Below are 12,529 nucleotides of genomic sequence, written 5' to 3'. Positions count from 1 at the left end.
CGTATTTTGAGTCGGCCTAGTAGCGCTTTTGGATGTGAGTGCAGTTGGTCCATGTTGAAGCATATCCACTAGATGAGGTGAAATAAGTTGTTTGTGCACAGGTTGAATGATCTTGTATTTCTTCATTACAACCTCCACCTTAGGACCAGAGAGATTTTGGCCACTGACTCCTCTCTAATCATTCTAGAGGAGATTGATCCAGAGTCAGAGTGGTTCACTGAGGATATAGATGTAAAAGTCTTTACTGAGGAAGACCGTGAGTGGGTTGACCAGGTAGATAGAGAGGCAGAGGCTATGGCCATGGCAGAGGAGGCTAAAGTACATTCAAGCACTAGCAGACGCATACGTGCACGCACAAAGCACGCCACAGATACGAGCCCTAGTGATGTTCGTGCACCCATCTCACATGCAAGGCTATGGCTCATCAGTCCTCTAGGACCCACCTTAGAAGCCTTTGTAGAAGGCATTCAAAGGCTAAGTCTGACCCTGAGGCTACAGCTGAGCTTGAGGATGACGATGAGCCTAAGGCTTGAGCTAGAGCCTTGATTTTTCATTTTTTTTACACTTTGACTTTACAGATAGACATGTGTTTCATGATTCATCATCATGGATCTTCATCTTACATGCATTAGGATTTGATGTCATTTTGATTTGGTTTTATCATTATGGATCTTCGTCTTACACACATTATGATTTGACTGTTGACAACATTTATAGTTCTATAATCTATATATCTATGTCACTTCTCATTATGATCCTATGATTTTTATTTACTTAAGCTACAATTTACATTTTACGTGTGTGATGGATTTATCAATTAGGTTTCTTGTTTATGTATGTTAACTTCTATTTGATGATGTTATAGTGTTTTTTAGTTGTATTCGGTAAAGGGTGCATGAAATAAGTTTTAAATCATTAAAATCTTTAAATTTCAAGGGTCTTTTCACTTTGCCGATTCATAGCAGCGATTCAAGCGATTCATAAGTGATCCACAATTCGAATAAGCCTTGCCAATTCCAATACGATTCCAAGTTTTGGTCCTTTTCAAAAAATACAGGAGAAGTCCGCACTTGAACACCACACCACTGCAAAATGATGGATCCTCCTAAAAATTGCAATTTTATTCAGATTTTTCACAAAAAATGCATTCTTCCTGTATGCAGATTTGCACAAGAAAAAATGCGATTTTCTGTATTCGAATTTCTCAAAACAAAAACCCTAAATGGGTTGTAGAGAAAGAATGAGAAATAATTTCAAAAAATTTGAGCAAACAATTTTGAAAGAAACTATAAATTTGTCAAAAAAAATTTCAAGTATTTGCTCTGATACCATATTATGAAGTAATTGGAAAATATTTGCTTGATAATAACAAAGACCAAGAGGTCAATATATACAAAAGAATGAAACGATGCTTCCTTAGCAAACGATCATAAAGAATAGAAACTTTCTATTCTACTTGATAGAAAACAAACAGCTATCTACAGCCTAACTAAATATAAGAAACATTCTAATATTTACAATAGATTACAAATAGATAACCATTAACTAATAATAGAAGCTATCAATTATCGTAATAGACACTGTTACACAAATAGGGCCAATTGGTATTGGTTTGGAAGAGCTTGAGCAAGCTGATTCCTACAATTAATGAGTCACTGGATGATTAAAAGCATAGATAGCTAACTTAGCAACTAGTCGCCCAATCAACATTGCCCAATCAACAAGTACTCACCATCTTTCCTCCCTAGTAACTCACCAAATAAACAATAACTTTATTTTGCCAAATTTTCGACAAATACTTAAAATGTTTATTCAGCACAACTCATAGATTCTACATCAAAAACCTTTCTGACATGGCATGGACACAAGACATTCCTCCAAAACTCATGGTTTTTGCTTACAAAAGCCTACACACCTCTCTCACTTGCTCAACAATATTCTTGCATACATTTGACATAAATGCAAGGTTTTTTAGGGTACTTTAAAAGTTCAATTCGTAAAAAAATCAAAGGCAGCTTTCTTTTATTTTATTTTTTTTGCAAACATTCAAATTCTCTTTAGCTACTAAAATCTATCATGTAGATTGTAAACATTTATTATTGTCGTAATCTTAGTTACCGGATTCATCTAAAACAAGCCGGATTCGGATCCAGGTTCAATCCGGATCCATATTTGTGCTTGAATCCGTTAAGATCCGGACAAGGTTCGTGATTTTGATAAGAGTGTGAGTTACCAAATTTTATTTTTGCCTGTGAGAATAATATATTGTTCCCCAATTAGATCTCCCCTTTCTATCTTCTCCTCAAACGAAGTTCTCTCCTCTTTATATACTCCAATGTGAGTGACAGTAACACTTCTTTATAATGGTCACAACCTTTCACAATTACCGCCCTTTGAAAGGGTCACAACTTTTCATCATTGTTACCCCTTTGAAAGAGTCACTTCCATATGTTCCTATGATTGCTTTCTTCTTACATTAATGCTTCTTCAATTCCTTTTCTCCATTCTTTCTTCCTTCCTCCATGTATTCCTTTCAAATGAAGTTTGAAAGAGTCACTTCCATATGTTCCTCTAATTGCTTTCTTCTTACGTTGATTCTTCTTTAATTCCTTTGCTCCATTCTTTCTTCCTTCCTCCATATATCCCTTTCAAATGAAGTTTTCTTGTCTCCATTTTATATCTCATGTTTGAGGGAGTCTCACCTTTTTATGCCATGCCTTTGACTATTCATTAAATTTAACTTCATCTAATTATGTTGAATTTTATTTTTGTTCTTCAATATTTTAATTTTATTTTTATAAATTTTATTAAATCCTTTTTCAATAAGGGGGCATACGGTTGAAAGGGTCATGTGTGTTATCATTATGAGACATAATAAATTATGACAAACTGTTGATCAGAATAGACACAGTGTGCTCTTAAATTTGTCTTTTTCCCCCAACTGTTTGCCTAGTCCAACCAAAAAAATTCAGCTGGCAAGTCCAGCTCACTATTTTGTGTTGTCAGTTTTTTGTTGAGTCCAAGTTTGCTAGCAATGAATGGAATACTCGTTAAAGGTACAAATATGTTACAAGTCATTCAGTTTTATTTAATTGCAAAATATATATCATATTCAGATTCAGCATTGAGTGCTAATGAACAATTTTCACAAGGGATAGCCACTTAATTGTCACTTACTTTTACATTCACCAAACAAGATTCTTCAAGAATCAATCAGGACATAAAAAATATGTAACATACATTACAAAACACACCCTAACATGAACATAAGCCAGCTCAAAAAATAGGCCAGTGTCAGATCAAGCATGGAATTACTCAACAGAAAATGAAACGGTTACTCAATGATGAATAACATTAAAAAATTTCTGAATGTTCAAATGTATTTTTCTAATACAGCCCACCATTTGTTACAAATAAACAGTCTGAGAAATGTTGGTTTTTCAACAAACAAGTTTTGGACCATCATGATCCCCAACGATTCCATTTTTTATGACATAAATTAGAGATTCAATTTCTAAAAAGGAATAGTTAATACAGATTTGGCTTAATCATACAATATAAATGACTATACACTAAGCAACCATACAAAAAACTAGATTTCAGAACTCTACCTTGCAATGGGATGTGTTGTTCCCTTTTCCATCGCAGCTGCTACTGCTAGTGCTTCTTTTTCACAGCTTGCAATACAGCAAGCATTACCATTGTTACTCCTCTGGTTAGGTAGACTATGCCCATGGATCGGTTCAATTGCCTTACAAACAAGTTCCCCAGTGGTTAAAGTTCCAGTTTTGTCAAATGCAATAGTATCACAGGATGCAAGAGCATCCAATACATGTCCACCTTTTAACAAAATACCCTGCAAATCAAATTTCATCAGAAAAAGTCAATGTCAAACCTATGATGATTACTTTTGAAACTGAGAAATACAAACCAATCAAAATCTAAGCACATAATGAAATCACCAATTAGTATACATTAACTATAAAGAAGTATGCTTTCAATCATTGCATCATATCAGTCGTTTGTGACAGGCATCCTTATCAGGAAAATCTAAGAAAGATCTACATTTTCTCCTTTAAAAAAAATACTACACCGTTTTATATAACTTGCCCTAATACCACTTTTCACATCAATACAACAAAAATCCAATTGAAATATGAGAGATGCACACTGGAGAACATATTTTGAAACATGAGCCTGGCCTAAGAACTTTTCTGTACTTTTATTTACATCCCTGGTGTTAGAATCACTAATCCTACTATTATTATACCAAATGTTAAGAATTTGAACTGTCTTAACAGTAGCATGCAAACATCTCGTAGAAAAGGATGTTAATAATAATCCTGAAGTGTTCTACATCATGATTATGTGCATAGCATATGATGGGATTCAGGCTACTATTATTAAGCGTAACTGTTAGATGGAGATGCCAGGAAACTCTTACAGCAATGCATTGTAAATACTAAAGATACGCATGATGGAAGCTATTACAATATTAAGATAGAAAACTTATATAATTGATGTTGATATGCTGTTCAGAAGAGCAATATCATAAATGAAAAATTAAATTTAATTGTCTAATCAACATTACTACATCACAGAACATACTGAATTCTTCTAACATACAAAAAAAATTGAAACAGTAAATTTGTTAGTGTAGTTCTATATAATCTCATTGTCCCAAGCGATCTATTTATTTATCATAGACAACAGTGCCTTCCTCAAAAACGTATCAATCAAACTTTTCTTGTGTTTGTCTATGGTTAACATGTATAGTTCTGATAACAATAAATTGCACAAAGTTCTTCAGTAATGAAAGAAAGAAATGTAAGAATGAAAGAACATAGAGAGAAAATGAATTTTTATGTTCAAATCTGGTAGACAAATTTTGAAAACAATCCCACAAATTTAATAATGTGATTGTATCTTGGCATGCATTTATAATATTGGCTTCAAGCATTCATTATTTTATTAGATGTAATTAGATAAATCAATGCAGATGATTTACAGTGTCCGGAAACTAGATATAGAAGATTTTAACAGTTTAATTTTGCTTCTAAACTACTCAATGGTTAATTGCTTGGTCTCTGATGGACTCTACGTTGCCAGGGAATAATAATCGCAATAATTTCAAAAGCAGTTTACAAAGTAAGAAAAATAGAATTATCAAGAATTTATAGTGCTAGATACAACGTATATGATACAGGGAGGACCACCAGAACTGCACACCTCACCTGATATTAGACTTTCTATTTGAACAAGAAATGCAGGTATTGGCTACACAGACCATAGAATCTCATGCCATCACATTATTACCGAAAGCCAACAAGATTGAAATAACAAGTAGGTTTACAAACAAATAATATTTATTTCAACAATTTGCATTATCCCTTGTAATAGAAAATTAGGAAACTATTCTGACAATAATAACAACAAGATGAAAGAACTTACCAAGAATAAGTTGGAAGTAATAGGGGAGAAGAGAATATCCCTTGAGCTCCAAGAGCTTGTGAACCTGAAGAGGCCATTCATCCTGCTTGAGAAGCTAAATTCTCACAGTTAGTGCATAAATTTCATTTGTTCTTTGTTGCAAGTGTTAAGTTGCTATCAGTTTGTGTTTTTGTGAATGCTTCAGCATTCTTGCAGCCTCCTGAATCTTGTTCTTTGCTTTCACAACCTCTAGCCCAACCATCATCAACTTAAAGCTAGCAGATTTCCACAATCCATAAGATTAATGTTCTTGTTTCTGGATTCGATTGTGTGCTAATTTTTAACATCAATTGAATCCAGAAACAAGCACTAACCATCAACTTGCCTTTACATCGTCCTCTTCCTCCATGCTGTGTTGCAGTCAATTCATAATAAATAGTAGTGCAAAAGGTGTGCTCCATACTGCATATAGAGATTAGCATCTTCTGTACACTAGACATGATGGGATGGAGAGAAGCAGGGTACATCCATCACTCATGCATCTGTGGAATTTCTTGCTTTTGGCACCCTCAGTTGACATGAATCATAGCGAAAGTCAGTTGGCATTCTTCTTGTACAAACCTATTCGCGTGAGACCATGTCCATACTAAATTGGATTCAAGATATATTGCATCCGCACAAAACTTTCAATACTAAACTCTTTTATGTGTATTTTTCCATTCTTTATTCTGTGTCACTGTTTCCTATAGAAGTCATACACCATGATATATTTTGCTGCTTCCTATGTTCTAAGAAATGATTGCATACTTGAAATTGTTTCATCTGTTGGTCACACCACAAATGGAAGTAGAAAACAATGGAAAGCAGTTTAGAAGATAGGTGAAGTTAGAACTAGTGATTAGAGACAAAGAAGTGCCTAGATCAGTCATGCAGTTTAGGAGATAGATGAACTTAGAAATAGTGATTAGAGACAGAGAAGTGCCTAGAACATTCATGACAGTTTAGGAGATAGGTGAACTATGTCTTGCAGATAAGGACTGATGATTACAGAGAGAGAAGTGCCAAGATCTGTCACTGCAGCAGTGAGTAACAAATGTGAGCCAAAAGGTACCTATGTGTAAGCAATTAAACTTTTGGTGGCAAAGATGATTTAGAAGAGTGCCTAAGCAGTTAATAGATTGCACTGAGCGGCAACATCAACTTTGAGGCATGCCTAGCAGACAAATGGGAAGCTTAAGTGACAATAGATACAAAAATACGTGCCTTTAGTGTCAAATTTGAGACAATAGAAGTGGCAAAGATGGTTAAGGTTTGTACCTAAGACAATTTATTGAAACTTTTCAATGGCAGTAGTGCCTAAAATAAGAACCTATTTGTCTTTTAAGTAGCAAGACAAAAATTCAGTATAGACCTACCAGGATGAATATGAGCAATCATGGGCAGAGTTTAAGTGATACAACAGTCATGAGAAGCTCCTGGCAGGGGTTTAGAGACAAATGTGTATGGAATAGGCACCTGGCAGGGTCTAGTGAAGGATTTTTAAGTAACAGTGAGCAAAATAACTGCCTAATCTACTACAGCATAAAAGTGTATCTAAAAGGAATAAGATAAATTAAGACTTAAATCATTTTATAGGTACAACTTACCAACAAAATCAATCCTGAAGTGACAAAACATCACAATACGCCTGGCGTGGTCATGGACATGTTTACTGACAACAGTAACTTATGAAAGTGATATCAGTGACATTTATCTGGAACAGTTAGGACAGGGTTTGAGTGATGGAAATGATTAATATGAATATGTTGACAAAGCCTTTGAGTGGCAACAACTCTATAAAAGCATGTTTCAGAAGGGTTTCAGTGTCTCAGAATTCCAAAACGACAGTTACCCAGTCACCTAGAAAAAGCAGCTGTTAGAAAATGTATGAAGGCAGCCTCATCAACAGTCCATGATAAAGTTTTCAAGCGTAAATCAGTAGTTGGATCAGTCAGAATCAGTAGAGGATGAAGGAAAAGTTGAAGTTTTTGAATTTCAGCGAAGTGTTCCTGGCTAGGTTGTGACTAGCGCAAATCCTCTGTTCCAAAAATGATTTGTAGCTTCCCCAAGGGTTTGCTACTAGGGTATTAACAAGAAAAATAAGCATAAGCAGCCATTTGTTCAACCATAACTTCAACCTTGTCAACATCCTCAGCAATGGTTTTCTTTTTAGCTGATTGTAACAAACAGTCAGGATTTCAGATTCAAGTCAGTAAGAATGTTTGGTAAAGTCTTATTGTAATTGGGATGTGGAAATTCATCAGGGATGTGACATGTTTATGAGCTGAAGCAGCATCAGAACCACAAAAGGTTCATGCAATAGATTACTATTTCTGGCTATAGCTACTTGCAGTACTTATCATTTCCAGTGTTGCTATTTCTAGATTGAGTGTTGAAGGCCACATTTTATGTTCTTTAATGTGAATTTTTAATTATTCTTTGAAGTTATTACTTTCTTGCTAACTTGTCAGATCAGATTCAGGTTCCAAATTCGTTCAAAAATTATTTGAGGTGGGTTCAAATTTGTTTTGGGTTTGTCTATACAAAAACATATCTTTTTTAATATATATATATATATGCTATTTCTAGATAGAGTGTCTAAGGCCACTTTTTATGTCCTTAATGTGAGTTTTTATTTGTTCTTTGAAGTCATTGCTTTCTTGCTAAGTTGTCAGATCGGATTCAAGTTCCAATTTCATTCAAAAAAAACATTGGGTTGGGTTCAAATTCGTTTTGGATTTGCCTATACAAAAACATATTCTTTTTCTAATATATATATAGACTGAGAAGCAGATAAGTTCATACATCACTATGCTAATAGAAAAGCAACATAACAAATTACACTTGTCGTGATATTGCTATCAGGATTTAACTATGTAGTTTTCGAGTCAAACTCATTGACCCATAAGCATCACCTAGATCCAATGAGTGCTAAGTGTTCCATTTATTCTCATGAGAGATGGATTCATGTGTGAATCACTACTCATGAATCATGGGTCAATGAGTTTGACTCAAAAACTACACAGTTAAATCCTGATAGCAAAATTACAATTTGAATTGCTGTGGAAAATACCTCCTACTTATCAAATTACACCACCATATCTATTAATAATTTAGTCCAAATGACATATATTTTACCTTTTTGGCTTTTCTCAATTGTCTATTTTCGGGTTAGACGGTTGAATTGATTAAAATAGACCAAACAAACTTTAGAAAAGTCTGGCCTATTTCGGCCCTTGTCCTGCCCCAGATTTGCAAATTTTCCATAAAAATGGGAAAAATTGTGCCCGGTTTGTCAGACAGAATTTGAGCAGACTTTCAAGGTCTACAACAGACTTTTGCAAGAACCAAATCCAGACGAGACTCTTGCAAGAATCAGACCCGCCTTTTGAGTTTCCAGTAAAGAATTCAGTAACATAGCTTTCTTACTTTTCAAGGGCTTTAGACATTTGTGCTTAAAACCATTGATTCTTCTGATAAAATAACGACTATCCTAAATCCTGAAATTTACCTGTGTCTTGTATCCTAAAAATTTGAGCAAAAAACAGTCATAATGGTAGTTGATGGTATGCTTTTGTTAGTGAAATATCATTCCATTTGTTAATATTGTGTTGTGATTTCACTAATCAAATTGAAATTAGATAGAAATTGATGTTGGTTACTCATCTAAGTGGTAGCTTTGCATTCAACCTGGCTGTTTACATTTTGAAAATCATGAGCCATCCTATACTGAAGTTGTTCTTTCAGATCTCATTTGTACTAAAATACTACTGCTCTATTGTTGAATGGCTACAAAACAGAATAATAAACCATAAATTCAAATATACTAGTATCAACAAAGCATTTACTGCCAATATTACACGTACCAAAGTTGACGAGGGAAACCAGTATTCTTTTCTTAATTACTCAAAAAAAAACAGGTAGATCAGTCATGTTCCAATGTTCTTAAATAGTGGTCGGTTGGTCAGGAAGACCAACTGACACATCCCCTCGCTACCTAACTACCCAACCCCAAAACTACCAATCTTAAATTACATCATTATGCCCTACATTTATCCACCACCGCCCCCCCCCCCCCCCCAAAAAAAAAGAAGTCGTCTTCACCCAGCAAAAACCAAAAGGAAACTATACTTCGAGAAGTAGGAGACTGGATGCTCATTTGTGAATACATTGTAGAAATCGAACTGCAGCCATCTTCTTAACTTGAACTCCTTGCAGCATGCACAAGGCTTCGACCCTATCTCTTTCGGCTGATGCCAATTTCTCACCTTGAGTTGCTTTCTATGCTTCCCATTCTACTTTCATCCTTCTTGTCAACTCAATTTCCTATTGAAGCTCTATGAATGTCCCTTTAAACACTTCCTCCATCTAAGCAAGTGACCGCATAAGTGGTGGCTGCTCCGTCATTATAGGTATGGTATGTCCAACCTTCCATATGCCAACTAGCTCCTTGTGCTCGACTCCACTTTGCATGAGTAAACTCCAGTTTGTATGGCAGTCTTTCTTCACAAATGCCACAATGGACTCTACTGCTTGGATTATGGCATCCAGGTTCTGCTCATTATAGGTATGGTATGTCCAACCTTCCATATGCCAACTAGCTCCTTGTGCTCGACTCCACTTTGCATGAGTAAACTCCAGTTTGTATGGCAGTCTTTCTTCACAAATGCCACAATGGACTCTATTGCTTGGATTATGGCATCCAGTGATAGTCTTGTCATTTCTCTTGCTAATGGCTCCAAGTGCTGACTTTGTGCTTGCTCGCTTTGTGCTTCTATTATGTCTTCACTTTCCATCTCAAAGGGAGGTGATGGAGGTGGAGGTATCAACTCAAACTTTCCTAGCAATTTATCAGCTTCGTCCAATACTGTGTCCTCAACTTGTGTTGCATGCTTTTGAGGTCCTGTTACTTCCATATGCTTCCCACTCTAAGCTTCTTTCTTCCCTGTAGATTGTACCACTAAAGCAATTGGCTGAGCCACTTCGATGCATGTTGGAGTTTCCAATCTCACACTATGGATAGTTGTCTTCTTGTGGCATCAAAGGTCGATTACCTTAATATGAGCCAATTCGTCTAGAGGAACCAAATTTTCCATTGCTGGAGATGAAATCCGTTTTGCACCCCACTGAGGAATTAGTTGCCTACTACCTTCTCCTTCCTTGTCCAATGCACCACTACCTACACCCTATGTACTAACTGTCCCCTTCATACTATCCTTGTTTGTCCTACAAACTACCTCCTCTGTGCCTACCATGTCGTCCATAAGGACTGCTTGCGTATGGACATTTGTAGCGACGACGGGCTCTATCAATGTCGTCTACATACGGGCTTCTATACAAGCTTCATGTCCAATCAAGGTCCCTTAAGTACGAGCTTCCATATGGGCTTCTTGCAAATGGATTTCTTGAGTTTCCTTATTCTCCATATAGACATGTTGGGTATCGACCCCTTCTCCTCCAACCTCTGTATAGACATGACCAATACCTATGTAATACTCTGTACTTAGGAGAATCAAATTTATGGGAATACCTATTCGAGATATTTCGTCAAACAATTGTCATGTGTCTTGGTTTTAAGTTCTACATTGCTATGATAGATTCATTCCAGAATATATAATCAAATGGATTACAGATTTTCAATACAATATAACCACTTCAAAGAATATCAATACTGTGTTTCATTACCCTCCACGTACGGCAGACACGACCAATCTTAAACTATATTACAACAAGAGTTAATGAATGCTAAAGGAATTAATACACGGCATGTCTGGTTTCCAGAATGCTAGATTAGTATTATAAATTGCCAGCATGGAAAGGAAGGACCTGTATAAGAAGTTGATTGATATCAACCTTGCTCCTTCACATGTCAGCTCTAATACCACGGATTTCAAATGATAGTGTGAACCGATTTGATGGAAGTGTGCAATACATTGTGAGTTTATACCGTTATGAGATACCAACCCTACTATAGGCTTTTTCTAGAGTGTGTTTGGAATCTTTGTTGCTACTAGAGGTGGAACCCATGTTTCTAAAGGTGTTCGCAGCTCTCAAAATGGTGCTCTACCATTGCTCGTGGAACCTGCCGTAATCCGCAACCTGTGAGAACTACACCAATCACTGGCCTCGTGAACAACCTCTTCCTACGATATCCCACTGTCGAGAATGATAGGTGCAGTGAGAAAAGGGAAATGCCGACGTGAGAGGCTCTGTCGGTAATCAGAAAATGGGGCTGCTCCTGTCTATATGGATGTATTCCCATGCTATAATTGTGTCTTCCACATTATTCTTCTTTAACTGTTCTCAACAAACACCAACTCCTTTCATCCAGAATGCTGCTCTACCAAATGGAGTCTTAAAAAAAAAAATTCCAAACCATGAACTACTAATTTGTTCGACTATACTTACCTCCCAATTGGTTCAACTTTGAACATCTCTACCATTGCCAATTTTCTACCTAGACTGTGCATTAGTGCAAGGAAGGAAGATTGGGGTGATGTCCAACCTCCTTGGAATTCCAAAACTTGAGGGATTTCATCCTCACAATTTTAGACTAGTCACATCAAAGCAACCAGGACTTGTAATATATTCTATTCATAAATTCTTGTGTGTAAATCCCAAGGCAAGGTCCCTTATTTATAGCCTCGAAGTGAGGGAAAGACGTTGAAATAAGGGATGTGGGATAAAACAACAATTTCGTCTTGTAGTCACTTAAGTCACTTTATAAAGTAAATGACTTTATAGACATAAAGGAACTTTATCCACACACTTTAATATAATAACTGATGTACTTAAGAATGAATTTCCAGTGTGACTAGTAGGCATCCTGACAGATAATGTCATTAATCTATTCAGATGTGGAGATAGATTAACTTGGCGCCATAACACTAGTGCGGAGAAGGGGACATGATAGTCCTCCCTTCCCGGGATTGCTTGCCCTCAAGCAATCTCAATGCTGAGTGCTGCAAAATAGAATCACCTTCCCAGGTGGCTTCCTCATATAGCAAGTCTTTCCAACGAACTAGATATTCTTTGACAATCCTATTACGCAGCTTCCTTT

General features: G+C 36.1%; 1 protein-coding gene across 1 annotated transcript in view; it reads right to left on the bottom strand.

Moving 5' to 3' along the window:
• HMA1 (heavy metal atpase 1) overlaps positions 1–12,529 on the bottom strand; it is a 234,860-nt gene that overhangs the window by 123,732 nt on the left and 98,599 nt on the right. The window contains exon 7 of the mRNA XM_089820565.1: positions 3,612–3,856. Coding sequence (XP_089676691.1) covers positions 3,612–3,856 — 245 coding nt within the window. The remainder of the gene's footprint in view (positions 1–3,611; positions 3,857–12,529) is intronic.

The sequence above is a fragment of the Cupressus sempervirens genome, chromosome 3 (assembly GCF_028749045.1).
Source record: "Cupressus sempervirens isolate cs-2001-9-10 chromosome 3, ASM2874904v1, whole genome shotgun sequence".
Classification (NCBI taxonomy): domain Eukaryota; kingdom Viridiplantae; phylum Streptophyta; class Pinopsida; order Cupressales; family Cupressaceae; genus Cupressus; species Cupressus sempervirens.
Note: the sequence above shows the minus strand (reverse complement) of the source record. Positions and strands in the feature narration are given on the sequence as shown.